General features: G+C 35.1%; 3 protein-coding genes across 3 annotated transcripts; 1 reads left to right on the plus strand and 2 right to left on the minus strand.

Annotated features, from left to right (window-relative positions):
• Positions 1-1,169: 1,169 nt before the first annotated feature.
• Positions 1,170-3,466, minus strand: LOC145058398 (uncharacterized). The gene is made up of 5 exons (XM_079006312.1): positions 3,284-3,466; positions 2,771-3,163; positions 2,147-2,447; positions 1,494-1,571; positions 1,170-1,319 (listed from the first exon to the last, which is right to left on the minus strand). Exons 2-5 carry the CDS (start codon positions 3,022-3,024, stop codon positions 1,269-1,271), a joined length of 684 nt encoding a protein of 227 aa, XP_078862438.1. The 5' UTR covers positions 3,025-3,163; positions 3,284-3,466; the 3' UTR covers positions 1,170-1,268.
• Positions 3,467-8,955: 5,489 nt separating this feature from the next.
• LOC145059763 (uncharacterized) lies at positions 8,956-10,065 on the plus strand. Its single transcript, XM_079007552.1, has one exon. It carries the CDS (start codon positions 8,956-8,958, stop codon positions 10,063-10,065), a length of 1,110 nt encoding a protein of 369 aa, XP_078863678.1.
• A 7,960-nt stretch (positions 10,066-18,025) lies between these two features.
• LOC145058953 (uncharacterized) lies at positions 18,026-19,344 on the minus strand. The gene is made up of 2 exons (XM_079006831.1): positions 18,506-19,344; positions 18,026-18,240 (listed from the first exon to the last, which is right to left on the minus strand). Exons 1-2 carry the CDS (start codon positions 19,175-19,177, stop codon positions 18,133-18,135), a joined length of 780 nt encoding a protein of 259 aa, XP_078862957.1. The 5' UTR covers positions 19,178-19,344; the 3' UTR covers positions 18,026-18,132.
• Positions 19,345-24,346: the final 5,002 nt, after the last annotated feature.

The following is a 24,346-nucleotide window of genomic DNA, read 5'->3' on the forward strand; positions in this document are numbered from 1 at the left end:
CACCGTTGGTCCAAATTTGGATCTTTCTATTGTTTTTGGTCCCAATGAACATGAAAAGACTATTATACCCTTATATTTGGTTTTAGATTTATTATTCTTAAAGCTATTTATCGCCATATATATATTATAAGTACAAAATGGCTTCGAAAGTATTTTGTGATTTTGACTTTGATATTGGATAATTGCTATTATCCAATTCTATTCAAAGGTGACGCCGGGTTTAGTTACTAGTCTTCCGAAGCATAACATTACTATTTTTGTCCTTAGAGTAGAAGATTGAAGCTTAGTTAGTGAAGACTAGCTTGGTTATATATAATGGTTTCTTTTGACTTATGTTTTAATATAAGTAAAATTTCAAACTTGACATGTTAAACTTTTATTTAAGTTCTCCAATTGTAACATTAGTTTGATACGATTGCATAGTTAATTCCATCGCTACAAAAATTAAACATGAAAATATTATTTTAATTTCTGGATCAGGAATATTTAACAAAAATCAAATTAAATCCTCCTGAGGTTAACCAAATTAAATTATCCAAAACCCATATAACTCAAAACCTCAATTGTTTGGGTGGTTGTTCAACTTTGGTTTTTTTATTTTTTTTAAACATCCTTAACCAAGATCAATGATGTTTTCTAACTATTTAGTAACTTTCTATTTGTTAATAAAATTTAATATATACTATTAGATATTTGATTCCCGTTTTCCCTTAAAAATATGTCATACAAAAAAATATGTCATACAAAATGCATCACCTCTTTTACAATTCTAATCTAATTTAATTGACCAATTATTATTTTAAAAAAAATGAGAAATTAAATATAATTTTACATTTTATTCTTATTTATTCTACTACCATATCAAATGTTTACATTTAATGACATATTTAATAAAATTGATAATATTTTAGTCTACGTGTTGTTATTTAATTATTTAATGTGGGTACTATTTAATACCGATAGAAAAATAGTAGGAATTTTTTTTAGAAAAAAAAATCTCTATATAAAAATTTAATCTTTAAAATACTTTTCACTTTACTTATCAAATAAAATGAATATTTTTTAGATGACAAATTAATTAACAAAACATCTATCAAATCAAACGTTGAATACTTGAATCAAGTAAAAAACAACATGATGTTGTCGTGGAGATTTGAGACATTATAAAAGGAAAAAAAAAACACATCATAAATTTCATTTGAGATTTAAAATTAAAACAAAAGATATACAAAAATTCATCCAAAATAACCACATAATCAATATACATATCATTCCGAATCACTCTCCATACTTCCCATGGCCTTCAATCCCGTTGGTTTCTGCATTCAATTCACACACCACTATTAAACACATAAATAAATCAAAAAGAATTTGAGATTCGTTTTCATTTTTAATCATTATTGTATTATCTTTATAACATTAGTTTTATAAAACAATCGATGACACAAAATATGTAAATTCATTGAAGAAGAGAAGAATATTCGTAGACATACCTTCTTCGTACTCTTCTTTTCTCTGACCTCGTATCTCTCTTGGCACATATCGGTCAACCATGCCCCTGGACTCACCAACTGCTCCATCCAACCATTACAATAATAGCAGGGGCAAATTAGTAAAAAATACGATAGATATTGTCAAAAAAAAAGTCCACAAAATATTGGTGTAAATAAAATAAAGCCATTTATTTAACAAAGAAAAAGAATCTTTTCCCACAAATGGCAGAAACTTTACTCATTCATGCAGTAGCAACTTGTACCACTTGCAACAAAAGTTCCGATTTTTATAAATCACAGGACAAATTAATAAAAAAAATTTAAAAATGTTAAAATAATTTTTTTTTTAAATAAGCCCATTTACAAGGTTTCGTGAGGACAAATTAGTAAAACTAATTTTAGCAAGGGCAATTTGGTAAAAGCATAACAGGCAAATAATTATATTTTTAGAGATATGGAGATGAAAACGAAAATAATCGAGGGGAAAATCTTTTTCAAGAAAAAAAAATCAACAAAAAATGCAATAATCACTTGTACATGTTGCATTACAAGTTGTACGTTGTTTATTTATTAAAAAAACACAGAGAGAAAGTGAGATTAGTATGTGTTCTGTGTATGAAGAAGAAAGATGGATATGTCGAAATGTTACTTACAAGTAAAGTTCGTTGGATGATTTTGGCCCTTTTCTTAGGTCTATGAGGAAGCTTACAACCTTTCATCGCCATGAAATCTTCTTCTTTCTCCTTGCTTGTTAACGCTATATACAGTTTTGGCCATACATGTTTGCTTTTACAACAACCTTCATCTACTCCTCCGCCGCCGTCTAGGGAGGAGACTTTCGGTTTCTCAACCATCCCCGCCGCCGCACACCCTCTCGTCGTATACTTATCCTCTTTATCCGACGACGATTTCCGGTTGCTTTCCGATCTTAGAGTCGTCGATGCCTCAGCCGTCCTGTATCCCAACACATCACAACGTTCGTAATCGATTTAACAAACACATAAATGAAATTTTATGTATCCCTAGTTTCAACACCAACAAAATTTCCAGAAAAGTAAATTCGGGGAGAATCGTTCTTGTTTTAAACGTGATGATGTAAGAAATAAGAAATCCACATCTGATCTCCGTGATTTTTCTGAAAATTTCTGATGTTGTAGATTTTAGAAGATGTAGACATCAAATCCATAAGGAATATTCTGCAAATTTTGAGAAACTTTATAGTGTCTGCTGAAGATTTTCAGATGTGTTGTAGGAGATAAATCGGCAAGATGCTTTACCTTGTGAGACGGGTGGATGGTGGTTGGAGAGATGGTTCTCTATTCTCATTATCGGAACTAAAAGTAACAAAATGAGAGTTGATTTTCCGGCGAATCCTACGGCGGCCGGAAACGGCAAACGATGTGTCGGCCGTATCATCTGGTTCTCTCACTCTCACACATCTAAGTCTCTTCTTATTACCCCATCTTAAAAACAAATCTGTTGTAGTTTCTGCTTGTTGTTTACATCCTCCTCTTTTATCTATTTTCTCCATCAATCAAAAGAATTTTTTTCTAAAATCCAAAATTCTCAGGAATACGAGCTCTAGATTACAGATTCATATAGAAAAAACAAAGATCTGCTCGATTGTTCTTCGAAAATGTAGAGAAATTGTGCTCCGTGCGAACCTAAATCTGCAAATCGTCAGAAATAACAGTCAAAACGTGTTAAATCGAAGAACATATCACTTATCAAAGATCTGATTGTTAGAAACTCATTTGATTTGGGGTTGAGATAAGAAAAAAAAAACTTACAGAAACGCTTACGATACCCAAAGCAACAATTCAACAACTTTATCTCATACAGAAAAGGAATAACACGTAGTTTTTGATGAATTTTTGAAGATGAGGAATTATATGAATTTTTGTGGGATAATCAAAATCGCCTCCTTCGGGTACTTGATTTCTGAAGAAGAAATGGGTTTCATCTTCTTCTTCCTTGGCTTCCTTTGCAATTTATATATCTTGCACTCTGTCGTGACATAAGCTCTGATGTGTGGTGGCCCTTGGATTTGAATCAACGGTTGACGATGATCAACACATCTTCGGCTTAAAAACTGAAGGCTCCATAAGATATTTCCTCTTTTTCTATCTGGGCTTTCCTCACTTCACTTTTCACTATTTCCTAATACCTAATACAAAGCCCGCAACCAATACTCTAAGCCCATAGAGGCGATGTGTCGGGCCTACACAGACCCTTGAGATGGGCCTAAATCGGGTTATAGATTATGAGTCATGAGCTAACGTTCACACTTCACACAACAACAAATGAGACGAGAGGGGAAATATTATTGTTTTCTTTATAAGTGTGTCACTTAGTTTAATGTTTGTTAACTTATGTTGATCAATTAAAGTTTTTTAATTTATGCTAACAAATTTAATTTTATGTTATATTTATAGTCTGTAAATGGATTGATATTGATTATGAAATGAAATATTTTCTCATTGCATGTATTTATTCCTTAAGGTCAGCAATTTGAAGCAATGATCCTCTAAATTTTGAAGTTCAAGTTCAAATTTATTTGTGAACTCGATTTATAGCTAATCTTTGATATAGTTTAGAATTCATATGAAACAAATTAGCTATTGTGATTTTTGATACTTTCATATTAAATACATTACCAAATTTATAAGAAAGATTTACATAGACGTAGCGGGTAAACGAGTAATAAGCCGTGATTAAATAAAACCTACTTAATGTAATGCAAAATTGACCAACTGCTCATGTCATCTTACCATGGTGTCTTTTATGTTGGTTGTTAGATGTTTTCTGCAGCTATTAACCTATTAGTATCTTTATTTCATGTCATGGCATTGTATTTTGCATTTCAATTACATGCATTTTATTATTTTTGGGACTTATGTGCAAATTCAGTGGAACTGTATTTTTGGTGTTTTGTAAGGGTATTTGAGGCTTTTAGCATGATTCATGGCCTACCAAAAACCTCTCATTTACTTCGAGAAAAAATAGACCAAGAATGAAAAGGTAGAAATTTGAAAAATACAATTGTAATCAGAAGGTTACACATGTCATGTATTTTATATGGTCGTGTAAATTGAGATTTGAACCAAAAATGTAGTGTACTTTGGAATTTAAACGAGTAATATCTTTTGTTTTGTAATTTCACACAATTCGTCTGAATGGTCCTCAACAATAATGGGTAGTTTTTCAATTCGGCAAAAGTTTCTTGGATGTTATTTGTTAGGTACATTTTATGTGTTGTCTACCATGTTTTATATGCCTTTTATCATCATTTTATATACATAATCATACATTGTAAACATCTTGGAATTGTACACATAATGTTATGTTTTAGTTTACTTTGGGTTTTGTGGATTGATCTTTAGGGTTTCAGAATGCAAGGAGTTGAGATCGGAAGCTTGGACTTCATGATACTAGACAAAGAGAAGCGAATAAAAAGTTTGGATGACTAAGGGAAGAAAAAAAACTTTAAGTAAAAACAAGTGACTTAGAAAACCAACCCAACATGCATGGTCATGCAACTTGTTCAATGTAGTTACATGAAAGTACAAAGGGATAATGATTTGAAAAGTTAATATATTTTTTTTATTTGTATACATTTAGTCACTGAATTTTTTTTCGTCCACATTTACACCTTGAACTTGTTAAAACTGTACACATTCAGTCCTTATGACCGGTTACTCTAGGTTAGTCGAAAAAAATGACATAATAAGGTAATATATTTATCATTTTGTACACATTTAGTCCTTATTATTTTTGTGCAAATTTAGTCCTTAATATTTTTTTGTTTCAAAATAAGTCTTTTTTTTGTATTCATTCAATACTTATGAATGATTTCTTTAGGTTTTTCTCACAACATCTTATGTGAGACAATCATTAATGAGGTGTTTCGAGTTGTTGATGTTTATGTTCATCGTGATCCCGACTGCTTGGTTGCGTAAGTCTTGTGTTTGGCTTAGGTCTTGTGTTCTAAACGTCGTAACTTCTTCATACGATATCAGATTTTAACGATCTTTATATCTACGTGTTCGTTTTTTTAGTCTACTACAACTTTCGTTAAGATTACTCTCGCTAAAATATAATATATTTTTACTTACGATTTTATAAAAAAAAAACATCAATACATGCATTTATAAGTAAACATATGGATATAAAGATCGTAAGTAAAAATATATTACTTTTTAACTGGAGTAATCCGAATGAAAGTTGTAGTAGACTAAAATACGAACGCATGAATATAAAGATCGTTAAAATATGAGATCGTATGAAAAAAGTTATGACGTTTAGAACGCATGACCTAAGCAACCATGTAGTCGAGATCACGATGGACATAAACATCAAAAGCCCCAGACACCTCATTAATGATTGTCTCACGTAAGATGTCATGAGAAAAACCTTAAGAAATCATTCATAAGCATTGAATGAGTACAAAAACAAAAATGACTTATTTTGTAAAAATATATTAAGGACTAAATGTGTACGAATTGATAAATATATTACCCTATTAAGTCATTTTTACCAGCTAACCTAGAATAGCCGGTCATAAGGACTGAATGTGTACAGTTTAACAAGTTGAAGGGATAAATGTAGACGAAAAACTCAGTATTTTACTGCACATGTAAAAATCACAATATACAAGTATGTTTTTCAACAACATTTTCTTTAGTATTTAAGTAATGTGTCCATATTTTTGTTCAAAAATATTTTGTTTGTAAACCTTAAGGGTCGTATTTTCTATGAAAGGAGTGAATTTGGAGCCTAAGAAGTTCATTTTTCTTTACAATCGGAAGTCATTTAATTCTAAAAAACCATAAAAAAAATAGGTTCGAAATCACTAAATAATAAGAAACCATATTCAAGTGTTTAGTGATTCAAAAATAATTGTAATAGTTATAAGTAGAAACTTACTTAAAACCCACATATCACTAACAAAAATATTTATGTTAGTAATAGGATTGAAATATAAATTCAATGGAAAATGTTATTATACAGTGTGGTTGGAGTTAGGCCTGGCAATCGTGTCGTGTTCAGGTTGGCGTGTCGCGGGCTGGCGGGTCAAAATATGTCAACCCAAACACGACCCATTTAAATATACAGGTCACGGGTTGGCGGGTTTGGAACATAAACTCATATATAACCCGTCAACCCACTTATTTATACAGGTTTACAGGTTGGCGGGTTCGTGGGTCAGATTTGGGTTCGTGGGTCCGAATTTTAGATATTTAAGTCTTAAACATCCAAATGAAAATTAAAAACATTCATAGAAACATGTTACAGACTTAGCCTTATAGGTCACGACTTACGACCTTAAACCATCCACCACGAGTCAAAATGTCAAAACAGTTAAATGGTCTATGAATCAATGGTATATAGTATATAATACTTATTAAATATTAATACTTGATATATAAATACATTTAAAAATAAATTAATTTTTTTTATTAAAAATATAAACGGGTTGGCGGGTCAACCCGTTTATTTTTTGAGAAACCTATATATGACCCGTTTAATAAACGGGTTGGCGGGTTGGTGGGTTAGCGGGTTAGCGGGTTGAAAAACTCAACCCAAACCCATTTATTTCGTGTCGTGTCGCGGGTCGTGTCGAGAATTGTCAGCCCTAAATTGAAGTTGCCTTAATGGTGATAGTGTCCCACCATCCACCACCTGGTGTCCCACCGAAGGCAACTTGTATCTTTTTCTTCGAATTGCATGAAAGTAATATGAAAAGGTCTTGTAGTTATATGAAAATAAGATAATTTGTAAAGACAAACTTATACTAAATAACACAAACCACATATTAAGAAACCAATTATGTTGTTTAAGATTAAGACATCATAACACTGGTGGACGCAGAATGTTTTAGTAGAGGTGATACTAAAATAAATTTCGAAAAAATCTAAATTAGTAGTGTCACTCGTATTTTAAGCCGCTACACTTTGAAAAAACATTAAAACGTGCCAAAATCGGAGTAGTGACCCGGAACCTCCGGGGCACCACTAAGGTCCGCCATTGCATCATAAAGCCCCCGGTCCCTGATGGATTTGAACTTTTCTTTTCTGAAAAAGTATTGAGATCTCTTGCATGTAAATATCTTGTAGATTTTCAATGACTTCTTTCGTACGACATATATTTCGTTAGAGTATTCTTTGTCATTTTGATTCCAACAGTCTCTAGTCCGTTGGTGGTGAATAATTTTGGCATATTAATCTTATCAACGTTCAATATAAGATAATTGCAAAATTATTAACTGTTCGGCTTGTGTAGGCGGTTGACACGATAGTTAATTTGGAGTAGTCGATGTTTGTTAAAGTGCATCAGATTCTTGATGACCCTTTAATGGTAAATGAGATTTTAGATTGGTACAATAAGAAATAAAAGAAGATTATGGTGTTGAAAAATGACTTTAATAAAGCTTATGATTCTCTGAGTTGGTATTTTATGGAAAAAAAAATATGCAATTCATCTCCTTTGACTCAAATGGATATCTTGGATTTGAACTTGTCTTCATTTAGCTAGATATTAAATTCTTGTTAATGTTAGTGTATCTAAGGATTTTTCAATTGAAAAGGAATGATGTGTGGTGACGTATTGTCACATTTCCTTTTTATCCGATACATGAAACGATTGCATGTAACTATTGAAGATGTGTCACAACAAATTTTTTTTTGGGGTAAAGGTTAGATCTGGAAATCCAAGTGTGTCAAAGTTTCTCTATACCGATGATATGTAATTGTTGGGTGAGTGGTTTCGTCAAAATATTACCAATATGCTCAGTATTTTAAATTGCTTTTATATAGCCTCTCATTTGAAACTAATATATATTCATAAATCCAACTTGTATGGTGTCCCGGGGTGGCACGCGCAACCCCTTACATTTTACCGTCAAGTGTAAAATTTAATGTAAATTCATCAAAATCCATCACAAGTCCATCACGAATCTGTTGGAAATTCGTTAAATTAAGTCTTAATAAGTTTAAATTTAATGTAAATATATCAGTGTAACCCTTTTACTGACGGATTTTATGATGGAAATTGTCTTTGAAATGAGTTCTTTTTAAAGGAATTTATTTTAATTCCTATCTAGTTTATAGCTTATCATTGATGTTCTTATCTAGTTTATAGCTTATCCTTTTGTTTAGCTAGTTTGTTAGTTTTATTCTCTTTTAAAGGAACGTATTGTATACATTTGATTCAGTTTTTGACAAAGCAATAAACATGTTGGCTCTTATCAGTTTTTTCATGGTATCAGAGCAGGTCATCGGCACCGGATAATTAAATCGTCCGGCAACCATGACAGGAGAGAAATGCGATGGAAGCAAAAAAACCAGAAGTTGAAACAATTGATGTCAATTCGCCATTCTACATTCACCCATCTGATTATCCAAAACAGATGTAGGTGAACGACATTCTGAATGACAACAATTACAACGTGTGGAAGCAGGAGATGACTAACTTTCTTCTTGCGAAAAACAAGATGGGACTAATTGATGGGACTATCAAGAAGCCACAAACGGATTCACCAACGCACATGGCTTGGGTTAGAGTCGATGCCATGGTCAAGGGTTGGCTAACAACTGCAATGGAAAAGGAGATACGCACCAGCGTTAGGTATGCCAATACTTCTTCTGAAATTTGGAAGGACCTGGGGGAGCGATTCGAAAAGGAAGGGGCACCAAGGGCCTACGAATTGAAACAGTTACTCAATGTAACGCGACAAGGAGGTATGTCTATTTCCAATTACTATACCAAGTTAAGGTCTCTTTGGGATGAAATTCAGATTGTCCTACCTACGCCACAATGTGTGTGTGATGGGTGCGAGTGTGCAATTGGAAAACAGTTGAATGAAGTGAAGGAGAAAGAGAGGACTTATGAATTCCTCATGGGACTTGATGACGAATTTTCAGTCATCCGAACCCAAGTCCTAGCCATGAAACCAACACCCTCCCTTGCAACTACTTACCACCTGGTGGCGGAAGATGAACAGCAGAGGGCAATCACGGGTGGAGCAAAGAGACCAGGAGCAGAAGCTTCAGCCTTTCAGGCTAACTATGGTGAGGTAAAGATGCATCGACGGTCACAGAGCAAGCAGAACACACAGGCAGTCAACAAAACAGCCCCAAAAGCTGCAAAGATCGAGAATGAAAAGAACGAAAAATGCAGCTACTGTCAGAGAGAAGGCCATGTGAAGGAGGGATGTTTCAGGTTAATTGGATACCCTGAATGGTGGCGTGGAAATCGAGAGAAAGGGGTACCAAAGGTTGTGTGTGTTGAGAAGGTGACCAGCCCCATCCCGGGGTTGACAGATGAGCAATATCATCTGTTTGTGAAGCACTTCAAGGAAGGCGAAAGCATGACTGAACAGCCAAGGGCTAACATGGCAGGTAGAATTGATGCATATGATGGATGGGTGGTGGACTTAGGTTCCACCGAACACATGACTCATAGAGGCGACTTTCTTAAAAATAAAACCCAAAGGGAACCCATGTTGTCATCCCAAACGGAGACACAATTCCTGTTTTGGGTGAGGGTGATCATATTCTTCCAGGTGGAATAAAAATCAAAGGAGTATTATTTGTACCTAATTTTAATTATAATCTACTCTTTGTTGGGAAACTAACTAATGAGCTCAATTGCGTTGTAACTTTCTTTCCGGGTTTCTTTGTCATGCAGGAATTGGGGACGAAGCGCTTGATTGGAGCAGGTAATTGCATAGAAGGTTTGTATCGTATGGGGGCAGTGAAGACCAATAAAGCTCTCTTGACCACCTTTGAGACCTGGCACAAAAGACTCGGACACCCTTCGTCAAAGAAAGTTTCTCGCTTAGATTTTATTCCACTTTGTAAGAATGATTTAAACTGTGATGTTTGTTTTAAGGCCAAGCACACTAGACTACCTTTTCCTATTAGTGAAATTAAAACAAATGCTTGCTTTGATATGGTGCATTGTGATATATGGGGGAGATATAGAACCCCTTCAACGAGTAAGGCTTTTTATTTTTTAACTATCGTAGACCATTTTAGTAGGGCAGTTTGGACTTTCTTACTAAACACAAAAGTGAGGCAAGCACATGCCTCATAGATTTTTACAAAATGATTAAAACCCAATTTGGAAAACATATAAATCGGATACGATGCAACAATGGACGTGAATTCGTGTCCAATGCGATTCATGATTTTTATGCAAAGGAAGGCATTCTTTTAGAAACTTCTTGTCCGAACACCCCACAACAAAACGGGGTGGTGGAGCGTAAACACCGACATTTACTAGAAACAGCTAGAGCTCTTCGTTTCCAAGCCAACCTTCCTAAAACCTTTTGGGGAGAATGCATGTTAATTGCCACATATGTCATAAACCGAATGCCCTCCAAGGTGTTACAAGGAGCTTCACCGTATGAAATTCTTTTTGGAAGAAAGCCTAGCTATGAACACATGCGAGTGTTTGGCTTTTTAACCTACCATCGCAACACTGAAACAAAGGGAGATAAGTTCGATCCACGAGGAAGACCATGGATGTTTGTTGGCTACCCAAGGGGTACCAAGGGTTATAAGATTTTTTATTTGGAAAGCAAAAGAATTGTTATCTCGAGGGATGTACGATTTGTTGAAAGCATTTTCCTATGAATGCAGCTAAGGAATATCCTAACTCAAAGCCAGATGATATTTTTCAGCTAGAGGATGATGAATAATTCATGCATCACAACCCTAATGACAATGTATTATCTAGCAATGACAACGAAACCAGTGGTCACGAGACAAACCATGATTCCGCTGCGCATCAAGATCACAACTCAAGTCCAACAGATCACGATTCCGCTGTGCAACCAGCCCCATACTCCATCCCAGATTTCGAAATTGATGACCCTCTTCGCTCAGATAGCACTAGACCCATCAGATCAAAGGTTCAACCTGTAAAGTTTCAAGACTACGAAGTTAATTTACCCCCATCGATCAAGCATGTGACACCTGTTGCCAATCATGTTGCTTCTACGGTACACCCCCTTTCCAACTATATCTCATATAAAAACTTTTCCACTTCACATAAAGCTTTCTTGGCTGCTATTTGTAACGCCCGTAGATCCGGGCTAGTCAATTTAGAGACAATAAGTGTCAAAAATGACTTTTCGGAAAACGATTATTTAGAATAAATAATTTGAACCAAGTTGTAGTATATTTCACAAGGTTTCCGTACATATAAAGAACGCCGAAATTCGAGTTATAACGAAGAAGTTATGACCCGTTGAAGTTTCGCGACGGAACCGGCACGGCACCGGGAAGCGTAAATAGTGAATTTATGATAGAGTGAGTTTTAGCCGTAGCGATATTAACAAAAATCGTAGAGCATGTTAAAATAAGAACTTCGATAAAAAGAACTCCCAAATCTGACTTCGTATGAAGAAGTTATGATTTTTCTAAGATTCGGCTTAGCAGTGCACGACCCGAAACTCGAATTTTAGTTCGAGCGGTTTTTAGCTTATGCGACCTAAATGAGAGTTGAAGATCTCATTAATAGGAACTCAACGGTAAAAAGATAGACGAAAACGGAGTCCGTATGAAGGAGTTATGAATTCTTCGTGGTCATTTAACAGTCTAAACGCCTCCTACTGTTAAATTTGAGATCGGTCGAGAATTAGCCAACGGAGTCTAAATGAAATTTGTAGATCTTGATTTTACCTACGCGTTGAAAAAAATAACGTCGAAAATGGAGCTCGTATGCGAGAGTTATGATTTTTCTAAGTTTGAAGGCTGATACGCGATAAGGGGTGACGTGGCACCACCAGAATTGGACACGTGGCACCACCAGAAGGCCACCACATGCACCAAATCGGCGAGTAGGTCCCCTTACTCGGCGAGTCCATAAGATATTTTCACTATAAATAGAGGTGTCGGGTTTAGCCTCTTCTTTACACCTCCCAAACTCACTTTCTCTCTCTAGTTTCTCTCTCTAGCCTCCCAAACCCCCCCTAAAGCCTAGGTAAACCCCCTAGCACCCGAAGGAAGCCCTGAGGCTCCCGGAGTCCCGAGAAAATAGCCTTTTGGCTCGGGAACGCTGCTCCAGCGCAGCCCAGTTTTCGAGAAAACCCGTTGTAACGTTATCTTTAGTATAGCTTATGTTTTAATATAGTAACGTTATTAGGAACTTATAATGAGTATTTGGGCTATTATTATGAGTTATATTGAGTGTGTTTAATGCTTATATAATAATAATAATAATAATAATAGTTAGACTATTAATTTGTCGCGGTTATCGTTAGACTAAACCCTAGTGGTATTGGTATTAGGTTTTATCGAAGGAAAATTGTTTTGAGAGTATCGAAGCGCTGTCCGAGTGCTGAGTCACCACCTTTCAGGTGAGTGCATGGTCCCCTTCAACTTACACATAGATATGAAGTATTTACTATGTGCTATGTGTGCATATTGTCTGTTTACTTGCTGTCTATGCTCGGTGAAAGATTTTATACACATTTTAAATGATTTAAAATGTATATGTATTTTATATCTACGATAATGTTGGGGTAAAACATGGGTAGATGTCATAGATGGAATATGAGTTGGATGATGAGTTGAGAGGTGTTATATACCACGAGGTGAGGGTGAGAGGTGGACGATGTGAGAAGCCTTTTCCCAAACGATGGCCCCGTCATTCAGCAGAGTATGGATGACAACCACGGACTATTCTAGACAGTCCAGTGGAACACTAGCAGGCTCGCAACCTGTAGGTGTTGTGAACGATGTGTTCACCCGGTGTACTCTAAACCTTGGCGACCATGCAGACTTGGTGCCTAAACCTTGGCGATCATGCAGACTTGATGCCTAAACCCTGGCAACTATGTAGACTTAGTGCCCGTTGTGTAAACCTTGGCGATCATGCAGACTTGATGCCTAACCCCTGGCGATTATGCAGACTTAGTGTCTGTTGTGTAAACCGTGGCAACGATGGACTTCGTGCCGATTCCTTAGGATGATCCTTAGGAATGAATGAACGAGGAATAGCTGATTCTTAGGGTAGATCTTTAAGACTAAAGAAGATAAGGGGGATGGGTAATTGAGTTGATTGTTTGATTATTTAAACATAATAATTATATTATTGTGGGCTGAAAACCCTATGTACTCACCGAGTTTCCCAAGCTGACCCACTCAGTTTATTTATATCACAAGTGTCGATATGAAGTGACCTTACACTGAGAGATTAAGGAGATATAGATCACTAGTGATAATGAATGTAAGTTTTGTTTATGCTTATATTTCTGTATTGACGATGACATCCCAAATGTTTTAAAATGAATAAAAATACATTTCTTCAGAAATGCTTTGATAACATATTTATCATGTTTTACTGGGAACAAATTCCGCAACATTTTTATTAAAAGAAGTACTCTGGTTTTTATAAAGCATAAACAAAAATCAGTCTTTTCTGGCCGTGAAAAATGGGGATGTCACACTATTGTAACTCACTATGTGCCTAGAAGTTTTACGCATGCAGCTCATGATCCAAAATGGCGTGATGCCATGAAGAAGGAGATCAAGGCCTTGGAAGATAATGATACTTGGGAACTCGTAATGCTTCCAAAAGGAAAACGAGCTATAGAATCAAAATGGATCTATAAAATAAAATTTAAACCCGACGGTGCTATAGAAAGATACAAAGCTCGCCTTGTAGCTAAGGGATACACGCAAATGGAAGGGGTTGATTTCCACGACACGTTTTCTCCAGTCGCTAAATTGGTCACTGTACGAATTTTATTGACGCTAGATGTGAAGAATAACTGGATAATCCACCAATTGGATGTGAATAACGCCTTTTTGCATGGCGATCTCGAGGAAGACGTTTACATGAAGATGCCTCAAGGATTTGGTAAGGAAGGTGACACGTGAATATGTAAGCTCAAGAAATCGTTGTACGGGTTAAAACAAGCAAGCCGAAATTGGTACCACAAATTCACAGCAGCCCTTTGTGACATGGGATTCGTGTCATCACATGCAGATCATTCTCGCTTCATTCACAAAAACAACACTAGTTTCGTTGCAGCTCTCATTTACGTGGATGATGTTATTATCGTTGGAAATGACGCCATGAAAATTGCAGACACGAAATCCAATCTTGATGCTAGATTTAGCATTAAAGATCTTGGTAACTTGAAATATTTATTGGGTATCGAGGTGTCTCGTACGAAGGAAGGTTGAGTTCTGAGCCAACGAAAATATACTATGGATATTTTAGAAGACACGGGTATGCTTGGCTGTAAACCGAGCAAATTTCCCGTGGAACAAAATCTCAAGCTCGACAAGGGGGATAACGAAGATCGCATCGACGCCAACATGTATCGGCGTCTCGTTGGTCGACTACTCTATTTGCAAGCCACTCGTCCAGACATCACTTATTCAGTAAATGTATTGAGCCAATTTGTTTCAGATCCTCGAGCCAATCATTGGCATGCAGTTGTGCGCGTTTTATGATATCTCAAAGCAAGCTTGGGACAGGGGATACTACTACCGAAAGATGGGTCGCCAGATTTAGTCGCTTACAGTGATTCCGATTGGCTTGGATGTTCGTATTCACGTCGTTCTAGAATAGGTTATTTGTTGATCTTAGGTGGAGCTCCAGTCTCTTGGAAGTCGAAGAAACAATCAGTCGTCTCTCGCTCTTCAGCGGAGGCTGAATATCGAGCAATGGCCACCACTGTCAACGAGATTCTATGGGTTCGATGGTTATTATTAGAACTTGGTCTGAAGGTCACTACCGCTACGCCACTTCTCTGTGACAATCAATCAACTCGTCACATTGCTCACAATCCTGTTTTTCACGAGAGAACGAAGCATGTGGAGATGGACTGCTTCTTTGTTCGTGAAAGAGTAGAGTCTAAAGAGATAGCTCCGGTTTGGATTCATACCCGTGATCAGCTTGCAGACCTTCTTACCAAGCCACTTGGCAAGGATAAGATACACTCACTTCATGTCAAGATGAACATTCGGAATCTGCATGCTCATCTTGAAGGGGAGTAAAGGAATTTATTTTAATTCCTATCTAGTTTATAGCTTATCATTGATGTTCTTATCTAGTTTATAGCTTATCCTTTTGTTTAGCTAGTTTGTTAGTTTTATTCTCTTTTAAAGGAACGTATTGTATATATTTGATTTAGTTTTTGACAAAGCAATAAACAGGTTGGCTCTTATCAGTTTTTTTCACTTTTATTAGTGCAATCCTTAAAAGAATTGTGCACCACCTCGTACTTTTTTCTACGTCGGCCATTGCTTGTATGCGGTTGGGGTTTCTCATGAAGAGGTTGTTGGGTATGCCTCTATTACATGGTATAGACTATAGAAACTTTTGTTTATGTACCTCGACATCCATATGGGGTCTAATATGTCTAAGGTGCAAGGTTGGAAAATTTTCATTGATAGATGTTAGAAAAGGTTTTTTAATTGGAAGGTAAACACTCTGTCTATTGGTGGTATATCGATGTTACTTAAATCTTTATTGGGATATCTAGAAATATATTCTATGTCAATCATCCTTATGTATTGTTTCTAAGGTTCTTGAGAATCTTAAAAAGAAGTTTTTTGTGGGGTGGGGAAGGTGACGATCGAAACCTGATTTGGGTAAAATGGGATGTTATTCTGTCTTCTAAAGAAAATGATATTCTAAAGAAAATCACAGTTTAGACATTGGAAATTTGGTGGCGTTTAACCATGCTCTTTTGCAAAAATAGAGATGTTGCTTTGTTATAAAAGATAAGTTTTTATGGGTACAAGTTATAGAGGTCGATTTATATGGATTCCGCAGGGCTCCGGCTTGGAGATGTATCAATATGTGAGAGTAGATTATGAATATAGTTCCCACAAGTCGATCCTCGATTATAGGGGTGTTGACGTCCCTACGGTGTTATGTACCATATGTTCGGATAATTAGATGAAGACTTTGATCATTTGTTTTTTATGTGTAAAGTAACAGCTACAACTTGAAACGTGATTTTTGTTTGGTTACATGTTCAAACCCCAATTTTTTACTCGATTTTGGAAGTTCTCCCTTGGATATCTACTATTAAAATGTCGAGCTCCCAAAAAGTAGTCATTGAAGTTATTTGTTTCATGACTTTGTCGATCTGGCAATATTAATATTATATTGTCTTTAGAGGTAAAAAGGAAAACAAAGAAAGGAAGCTATTGTCATTTCCATGTTATTTTATGGTTTGGTAATAGAAACAAAAACTTGTTATTAATTAGGTTCTATGGCTTCAAAATCTAATCAATGTTTGAAAAATCGGATTTTTATTTAATCGGTTTGATGATCAGTTCCTTGTTCGACCATCGTTTCAACTAGTTCGACCATCTGGTGGTAGTGTACATCGGCTTTCGAGTTGTGTACACTCTGAAAATGTTCAGTTTGCTTTGGAAATGAGTTGTCTGTTTAACGGGCTAATAGAAATTCAAATATACATGTAGCTCAGTGCTCCCTCTCCTTAACAGTCGAGCTCTTTCTTTCCTTTCAAGAAGCACGAGTGCAAAAGTCATCTGCTTCATGATGCTTTGGGCTTATATAGCTTCCGACCATCATAGGACTCCTTGTAACGGGTCGCGACATTCTCATCCGCGATTACTACGTCATCCCCGGGGACGGCGTAGTCTCCAACTGAAAATTTCCTCTCACTTCTATGTTGATTCTCATATTGCTTCATTCTAACTTGTGCCCTTGACTGTCCTTCGAAATCTGTATGGCTTTGCCCAAGTTGTAATGACAGAAAAATCCCTGTCGATGAAGAATGTTTCGAAAGCAGCCTCAAAGCGAACAGTTTTTTTACCGGTTCAACCTGGTTTTTGAATAAATCATTTGGTTCGATCTAGTCTAGAAATTGACGTAAAGTCGATCTTCACTAAACCACTCTCGTCCCCGATCACAAGTGGTTCCAACCAATTTTTTAAAACATTTAATCTAATTAATACTTTGTAGTTGTTTTTTTGGCGTCGTATCCTGCTAGCGGTTTCAGTTGTTGAAAAAACAAATGATGTGATCTTTAAATGTGATATGCATTTAAATTACATAGGAAAAAAAACTCAAAAGCATTAAATAAATGTGCCATGCATTTAAAATCACAAAGAAAAACTCAAATCTATTATATAAATCTTAGAAATGAAACGATCTACAGTCTAGACCCTATACTCTAGAGGGCTTAAAGAATAGTAAACAAGCCCAAAAGTCTTCAAAGAGTTGGTAAATCAAACCGGATAAAGTTACACCGTTACATTTTATAACTTCACGTATCGTAAATTTTAGTATTATCTTACGATTTGCTACAATTTTATAATGATTTTACTGAAAAACAATTCAACTAAGATCTGGATCAATTTATTTAGATGACATTTTTAAAGTTACGATTTTAACAACCTTACAATCTTACATACAAATCCTGTCTGCTTCTGCAGCTTATAGTTAATTTTTGTTGTTCGTTTCTTGTCATGTTGACATCTCATCATAATGTATGAAAATGTAAATGAAAGCCTTTAGATGCGAACTTCATATAATTACAAAAACTTCAGACTATTAAACAACGAACATATATGTACATAAATACTTCATATAAGCAAACATGTAAAGCAATTGCTTTTTATAAAGATACTAATTTCGTCTAGATACTTTCATAGTATCCACCATATGTGATTTGAGCCTTGACTAAAGGAACCCCTCTCATTGCTGACATTGCTTCATTTGCTTGTTGCACCACTTTCTTTATCCTCTATACATCCATATTTAGCGTCAGTAATTAAAAAAATATTTGAAAATAATAAATTATAAGTAGAAAAATTAACTTTAATCAATTTTATGCATGTATTTTTAAGTCAATATGTCTATGGTAATACAACATAATTTTAAGTACATATGTATTTTATTTTTATGTGCTTTTTTGTAGTCTGTCTTCTCTTTAAAAACAGAAAGCAATTTAAGGCATGAAAATAATTATAAAAAAAAAAAAAAAAAAAAAAAAAAAAAAGTAGGCAAACCTTGTTGTCTGAATAGATTTGAATCTTAAGTTTTCGGTTTTGTTGTTTGTCCTTTCTTCCATTTCCTAACATGATGATACAAACAGTAGCTGCAACCATGCCAAGAGAACAAAAGGCACCAATACCACTTAAACCCCATTTCCAAAAATTCAACCTTTCGTTATTTTCATCCCAAGCAATCACTTCTTGCTTGATCATCTTTGATGATGATGAACAATTGATCACACGATCATCACTTTTTTCCTCATATTGAAAAGGACTTGTTTCAATATTACACATATCTGGTTCTCGAGAGCTCAATCTTGGAGAACCCATTTTCTTTTCGACAAATTGGTTTTCTTTCTTGAAGGAAACTTGAATGATCTGATCTTGATTCGGCTCAAACTCAGGCTCAGGCTCATGCTCAGATGTTATTTCTTTAGACTCCTTGATCATAATCGGATCATGTCCATGATCCCATTGGGTTGGAATACTAAGTAATTGTTTTTCAAATCTTGGTTTGTCTTTCACAAAATCTTGGGAGTTTTGTGGGGTATCGAAGTACTTCGGTTTGAAAAGTTTTGCAGGACTCTTGATGTATTTTCTTGAAAAGTTTTTTTCATCACCATCTTCATTAGCTTCAAGAATCTCATCATAAGGAATGTTCACCCATCCTTCATCTTCAAGATCCATCTTTTTGGCATCAACGTTGAAGTTTTCTTTCAAGATGATTCCCAACAAGAAGTTGAAATTCCAATGGAATTGGTTGAATTATTGGAGGTGGTTTAGTGGGGAACTTTCACTTGGAGCATTATTAATATTGTCACCTCAAATAGTATCTTGTTGCTTTTGAATTGAAAAATGAATTTAACCTCAACATTTCTACATTTATGATGATGATGCATACCATATGGGCATCATTATCCACTCAAAACTTGACAAAATTGTTGTGGTCCATGGGACCTATATGATGTGACATAAACTAATTTGAAAATGGTTTGATATGCACCCCTTTGATATTTTATTGGGATTTTTCTAATATGGTTGGTTTACAATTCGCCCCTTTAATTAATAAGTATTAGATGTAACTTTGTATGTTTAAATATGTTATTATAAGTAAATAAAAGCCTACCTCTATGATCTATACAGTATACACACACCGGCTCATAAAGAATTTGTACGTTTTGTATATTAGAATTTCGCCAACAATTATTTAACATTGTTTGTTATATAGTATACATCAATATTAGATATGGTAAAAGTTGTTTGCTACAAATATATTGTTATAAATAAATGAATGATATATTTCATGTTGGTTGTTTATTTTATAATTAAATTACGTTGACTCTTGGCCAATCGTTATTATCCGGTGAATTCAAAAATTATATTAGAAGTGTTTTTTTTTTTTTTTTTTTTTTTTTTTTTTTTTTTTTTTTTTCAATTTATGATAGTCTTATTTAAAAGTTTAGAGTTTGAACTTATTCTCACATTAATGTTTTAGATACAGTCATTACGAATTGTTCTTGTCCTGAAAACAAAAGGAGGGACAATAATATATATAAGGGTTTTGATTTGCAAAAGGAGTATGTAAAAGGAAAGAGGAATATAGGTTTTCTTGTGAGGGTGTGTTTGGTATAATCTTAATAAATTCAAAAAAAATATGTTTTATTTCTATTTTTTAGGTAGCGTGTTAATAATAGCTACTATAGATGTAATATGACAAAACTGTAAATTTGGTCCTTGTGGTTTGTAAAAAACTTTGGATAGGGTCCAAAAAGTTTTCGACTTGTATGGAAGGTCCAAAATCAAAACTTTTCCGTGGTTTTGGTCCTAAAAAACTTAAAAAGACTTTTATGCCCTTCTTAATTTATTTCTTACATTTTTATACTTGTTTTAATATTATTTTAATTAAAAAATAAAAAAAGCTTATTTATCCTACCCCCACCCTACCGGTGTCTCATCTCTTCTCATTCATTCTCTCTCTCTCTCTCTCTCTCTCTCTCTCTCTCTCTAGAATCGAAGCTCCTAAGAACTACAACTGCAAAAATAATAATAATCGAAGCCTTTTTCTTGTTCTGAATCAAATCAACATGTGCAAGTATGAAGTTTGATTCACTAGCAACCCACAAAAATATCAACCCCTTCTTCTCTTTTTTTTCCTAATCTGCAACTTTGAGAAAAGGAAAGAAGATGAACAACTCTAGAGATGGTGATCTTGTGGTTGTAGGAAGTGGGGCCTAGAAAAGCTGGTGATGTTTTTCTGATGGGTATGAAACCTGTGAATAGAGGTTGTTGGCGGTGGTTTACGGTGACAAATTGATGCTTTTTCCCTCTCACAGAAATCACACAAGTGTGTGTGTGTATGTGTTCATCTGCGAAACTCATCGCCTGCTTCTTCTTTTGTGGGTTTTTAGTGAACCACACGAGCTAGTAGAGTCATAGCTTCTGATACAAAGAAAAACAACGGCGAATTGATGGTCGGATTATCGGATCAGATTCAAGATCTCAAAACAAATTCTCATATTCAAGATCCTAGAAACGATTCTTGATGATGGCTCTCATTCTCCATTTTCATATTTCATTTTTTGTTAACTGTGAATTTTCATAGAATATGAATTTATGTTCAATCTAGACATGTTATTCTTCTGAATTCTGGGGTTGTAGCATTCTGAATTGTTTCTACTGTTGTGGGTTTCATTTGATTTTTGTATACTTTAAATGGGTGTTGAAAGGACTTTTTTGGAATTCATAATCAAGGTGAGTTTTGGGGGAGAACAAATCATTAAATCATTACAGTGAAGATGAGGAGGAAGAAGATGGTTGTAGAGAAAGAGAGAGAGAGAGAGAGAGAGAGAGAGAGAGAGAGAGAGTGGGGGGGAGAAGGGGTGGGGGTTACCGGTGAAGTCATAGTGTTGGGTGGGGTAGTATTTTATTTTTTTATTATTTTATAAATATTTAAATACTTAATTTAATAAAGAAAATAGAAAAAACAAATGAAAAGGGTAAAATAGTCTTTTCAAATTGTTAAAGGACCAAAACCAAAGGAAATTCTTGATTTTGGACCATCCATGCAAGTTAAAAACTTTTTGGACCCTATCCAAAGTTTTCTGAATACCACAGGGACCAATTTTATAGTTTTGTCGATGTAATATCCATTTTATTTGTTAACCATCATATTTCTTTTTTCTAAAATAACCAATCATGCTTTCAAAATATTCCATTTCCATCGCCACTGCTACTTGTTGCTGCTGTATTTTGAAATAATTCATCACGGACAACTATCTGATTTTTTTTAAGATTTGTTATTTTTATTTAAAAAGCTGAAAATATTTATTTTTATAATTTTTTTTCATGTGAATAAATATATCAGATTTGCATGTGAAATATTTAATGTATCAAATTATATACATGTATCATACAACATAATGTTGTTGTCATCAAATTTGGGTTATTGTCACTCTGACTCAACTATCTTTCGTATATTGATTTAAATGGTCCATCGTGACTATTTTTTGCTTTTAAAGGGCTTATACTTGTCATTTTATGGTTTAAAAGGTCACATTTCTAGATTTGAAGGGTGCAACCGGTCACACCCATCTGACTAGGACGTTTTCTTATTCCACCTCAATGCCAAGTAGATTAAATATGTCAGACCATTGTCACGTGTTATGTCACTAAATGAAACTATATTCGTTTAAACCCTCTCAACTGTCCCTTTCATTTATTATGCTACCATTTGCATTCGTATACTTTTTTTCAAACCGTGATTGACACGAATCCATTTCTTAAACTCTTCCTCCCTGAAATCGGCCAACATAATCAATCCTATGGCTGTCTACATGAAGATAGATCTCCATTTTGCTGGAATTTTTTCGAGGTACCCTGCTATTTGTTACTCAGATGGTGCAAGATGGTGCAGAACAAAGGTTCGATGATGTCGATTTTGCTGGAATGGACAAGAACGAGTTTGTAGGGTTCATTCAAAGATTCGCTAATGAGGTATGCATCAATGTTTACTTTTGCATGCCCGATGTGGTGTTCCGTGATGGATTGAGGTTAATAGCTACTGATATAAACTATATGGACTTCATCGAAGTAGGATATGCTTCTGGTAGTGTTATTAATGTATACATAGACCATCTTGGTGTTAATGTACATCAATGGATCCTTGAGGAGCAAGGCGAAATATGCAGTTCATTAGATGAATTGTCTGATAGAATTGAAGTTGGTGAAGAAGTGCAAGGTGGTATGGATATGGATGATAGAATTGAAATTGAGGATCTGTTGGGTCATAGTTAGCAAGGTGTTACGGAGGATTTGCAAGGCACTAGGAAGAGTTGCAAGATGGGGAAGGTGATGATATTAACATTGAAGTTGAGAATGATCAAGGTGATATGGAGGATCTGTAAGGTAGTACGGAGGATTGGCAAGGTAAGGAAGATGATGGCATTGACTTGGAAGTTGACAATGAACCTGATGAATGTATTCCTATGAATAGGACAAAAGATGATGAGTTTTTGAGCAAACTGTGCCCAAATGACCAAGTTACCCCTAACAGTCCTCCTCATGAAGAGCTATATGAGCATGTAGTCGATGATGAAGTAATATCTAATGAGAAAGCTATTTATAATGACAATGTTCATTGGAAAAAACAGAAGCCTGTATTAGGTATGAGATTTGTGAATCCTAAACAACTAAAACACATGTTGTGTAACTATGCTGTTGCAAATGGTTATCATTTATGCTACAAGAAAATTGATAGCAGGAAACTTTTAGTGAAATGTTGTTCCGGTGCTTGCAAGTTTAGATTGTAGGCATCTTGGATGAGTGAGGAAAAATCTTTCCAAATTAAGAGTCTCATAAATGAGCATAATTGTGCAAGAAACTTCAAATTAGGTTCAATTGTCAACTATGCTTGGATAGGTACCCATTACACCACCCAATTCTTACAGAAACAAAAAGTTAGTGTTAGGCTCCTTAAGGATGAGGTTAAAGAGAACTTTGGGATAGATGTAAGTATGGGACAATGTAGAAGAGCTAAGAAGTATGCAATTGAGTTGATTGAGGGAACATTAGTGGATCACTTTGCAAAGCTATGGTCATATGGTGAGGAGATAAGAAGATCAAATCCTGGATCAACAATCAAAATGGATGTCAATGCTATGCCAGATGGTAAGACTTATTTTAACAAGTTTTACATTTGTTTTGATGCCCTAAAGCAAGGGTGGAGAGGGAGCTGCAGAAGAATTATAAATTTGGATGGGTGTTTCTTAAAAGGTTTATGTTCAGGAGAGCTAATTGTTGTTGTAGGAAGGGATGCTAATAATCATATATTCCCAATTTCATGGGCAGTTGTATGTGTAGAAAACAAAGCAAATTGGAAATGGTTCTTGGAAAATCTAAAAGATGACCTTCATCTAGAGGATGGTTTTGGTATATCATTGATGTCAGATCAACACAAGGTATGTCATATACTTACAACTTTTATATATTTCACAATTAAGTTACATGATGTTTAAAATATGACTATTATTATGTAGGGGTTGTTAGAGGCTGTTAAGGAAGTGCTTCCTATTGCTGAACATAGGCAATGTGCAAGACATATTGTAGCCAACTTTAGGAAAAGATTTAGTGGTGTACACTATGAGAACATGTTTTGGAAGGCAAGCAAAGCATCCACTGAGCCTTTATTCAATGCTGCCATGAACGAGATTCAAGTACTTAATCCTGCAGCCTATGATTACCTTATGGAAACAAACCCAAAATCTTGGAGTAGAGCATTCTTTCAAGAAGGAAACATGTGTGATGCAGTGGAAAATGGATTGTATGAGAGCTTTAACAGTGTCATCAGGGATGCAAGGA

Source organism: Lactuca serriola, chromosome 6, assembly GCF_051521515.1.
Source record: "Lactuca serriola cultivar US96UC23 chromosome 6, Lser_US96UC23_V15, whole genome shotgun sequence".
In the NCBI taxonomy this organism is placed as follows: domain Eukaryota; kingdom Viridiplantae; phylum Streptophyta; class Magnoliopsida; order Asterales; family Asteraceae; genus Lactuca; species Lactuca serriola.

What these genes read in the sequence shown, in the direction of transcription:
- LOC145058398 (XM_079006312.1), bottom strand. Translation starts at nt 3,024, where the DNA reads ATGGAGAAAATAGATAAAAGAGGAGGATGTAAACAACAAGCAGAAACT. An exon ending in CCATCCACCCGTCTCACAAG is followed by an intron (nt 2,448 to 2,770) that starts GTAAAGCATCTT and finishes GTTGGGATACAG; the next exon opens with GACGGCTGAGGCATCGACGA. An exon ending in AAAAGAAGAGTACGAAGAAG is followed by an intron (nt 1,320 to 1,493) that starts GTATGTCTACGA and finishes AATTGAATGCAG; the next exon opens with AAACCAACGGGATTGAAGGC.
- LOC145058953 (XM_079006831.1), bottom strand. Translation starts at nt 19,177, where the DNA reads ATGGATCTTGAAGATGAAGGATGGGTGAACATTCCTTATGATGAGATT. An exon ending in AAATCTATTCAGACAACAAG is followed by an intron (nt 18,241 to 18,505) that starts GTTTGCCTACTT and finishes ATGGATGTATAG; the next exon opens with AGGATAAAGAAAGTGGTGCA.
- LOC145059763 (XM_079007552.1), top strand. Translation starts at nt 8,956, where the DNA reads ATGACTAACTTTCTTCTTGCGAAAAACAAGATGGGACTAATTGATGGG.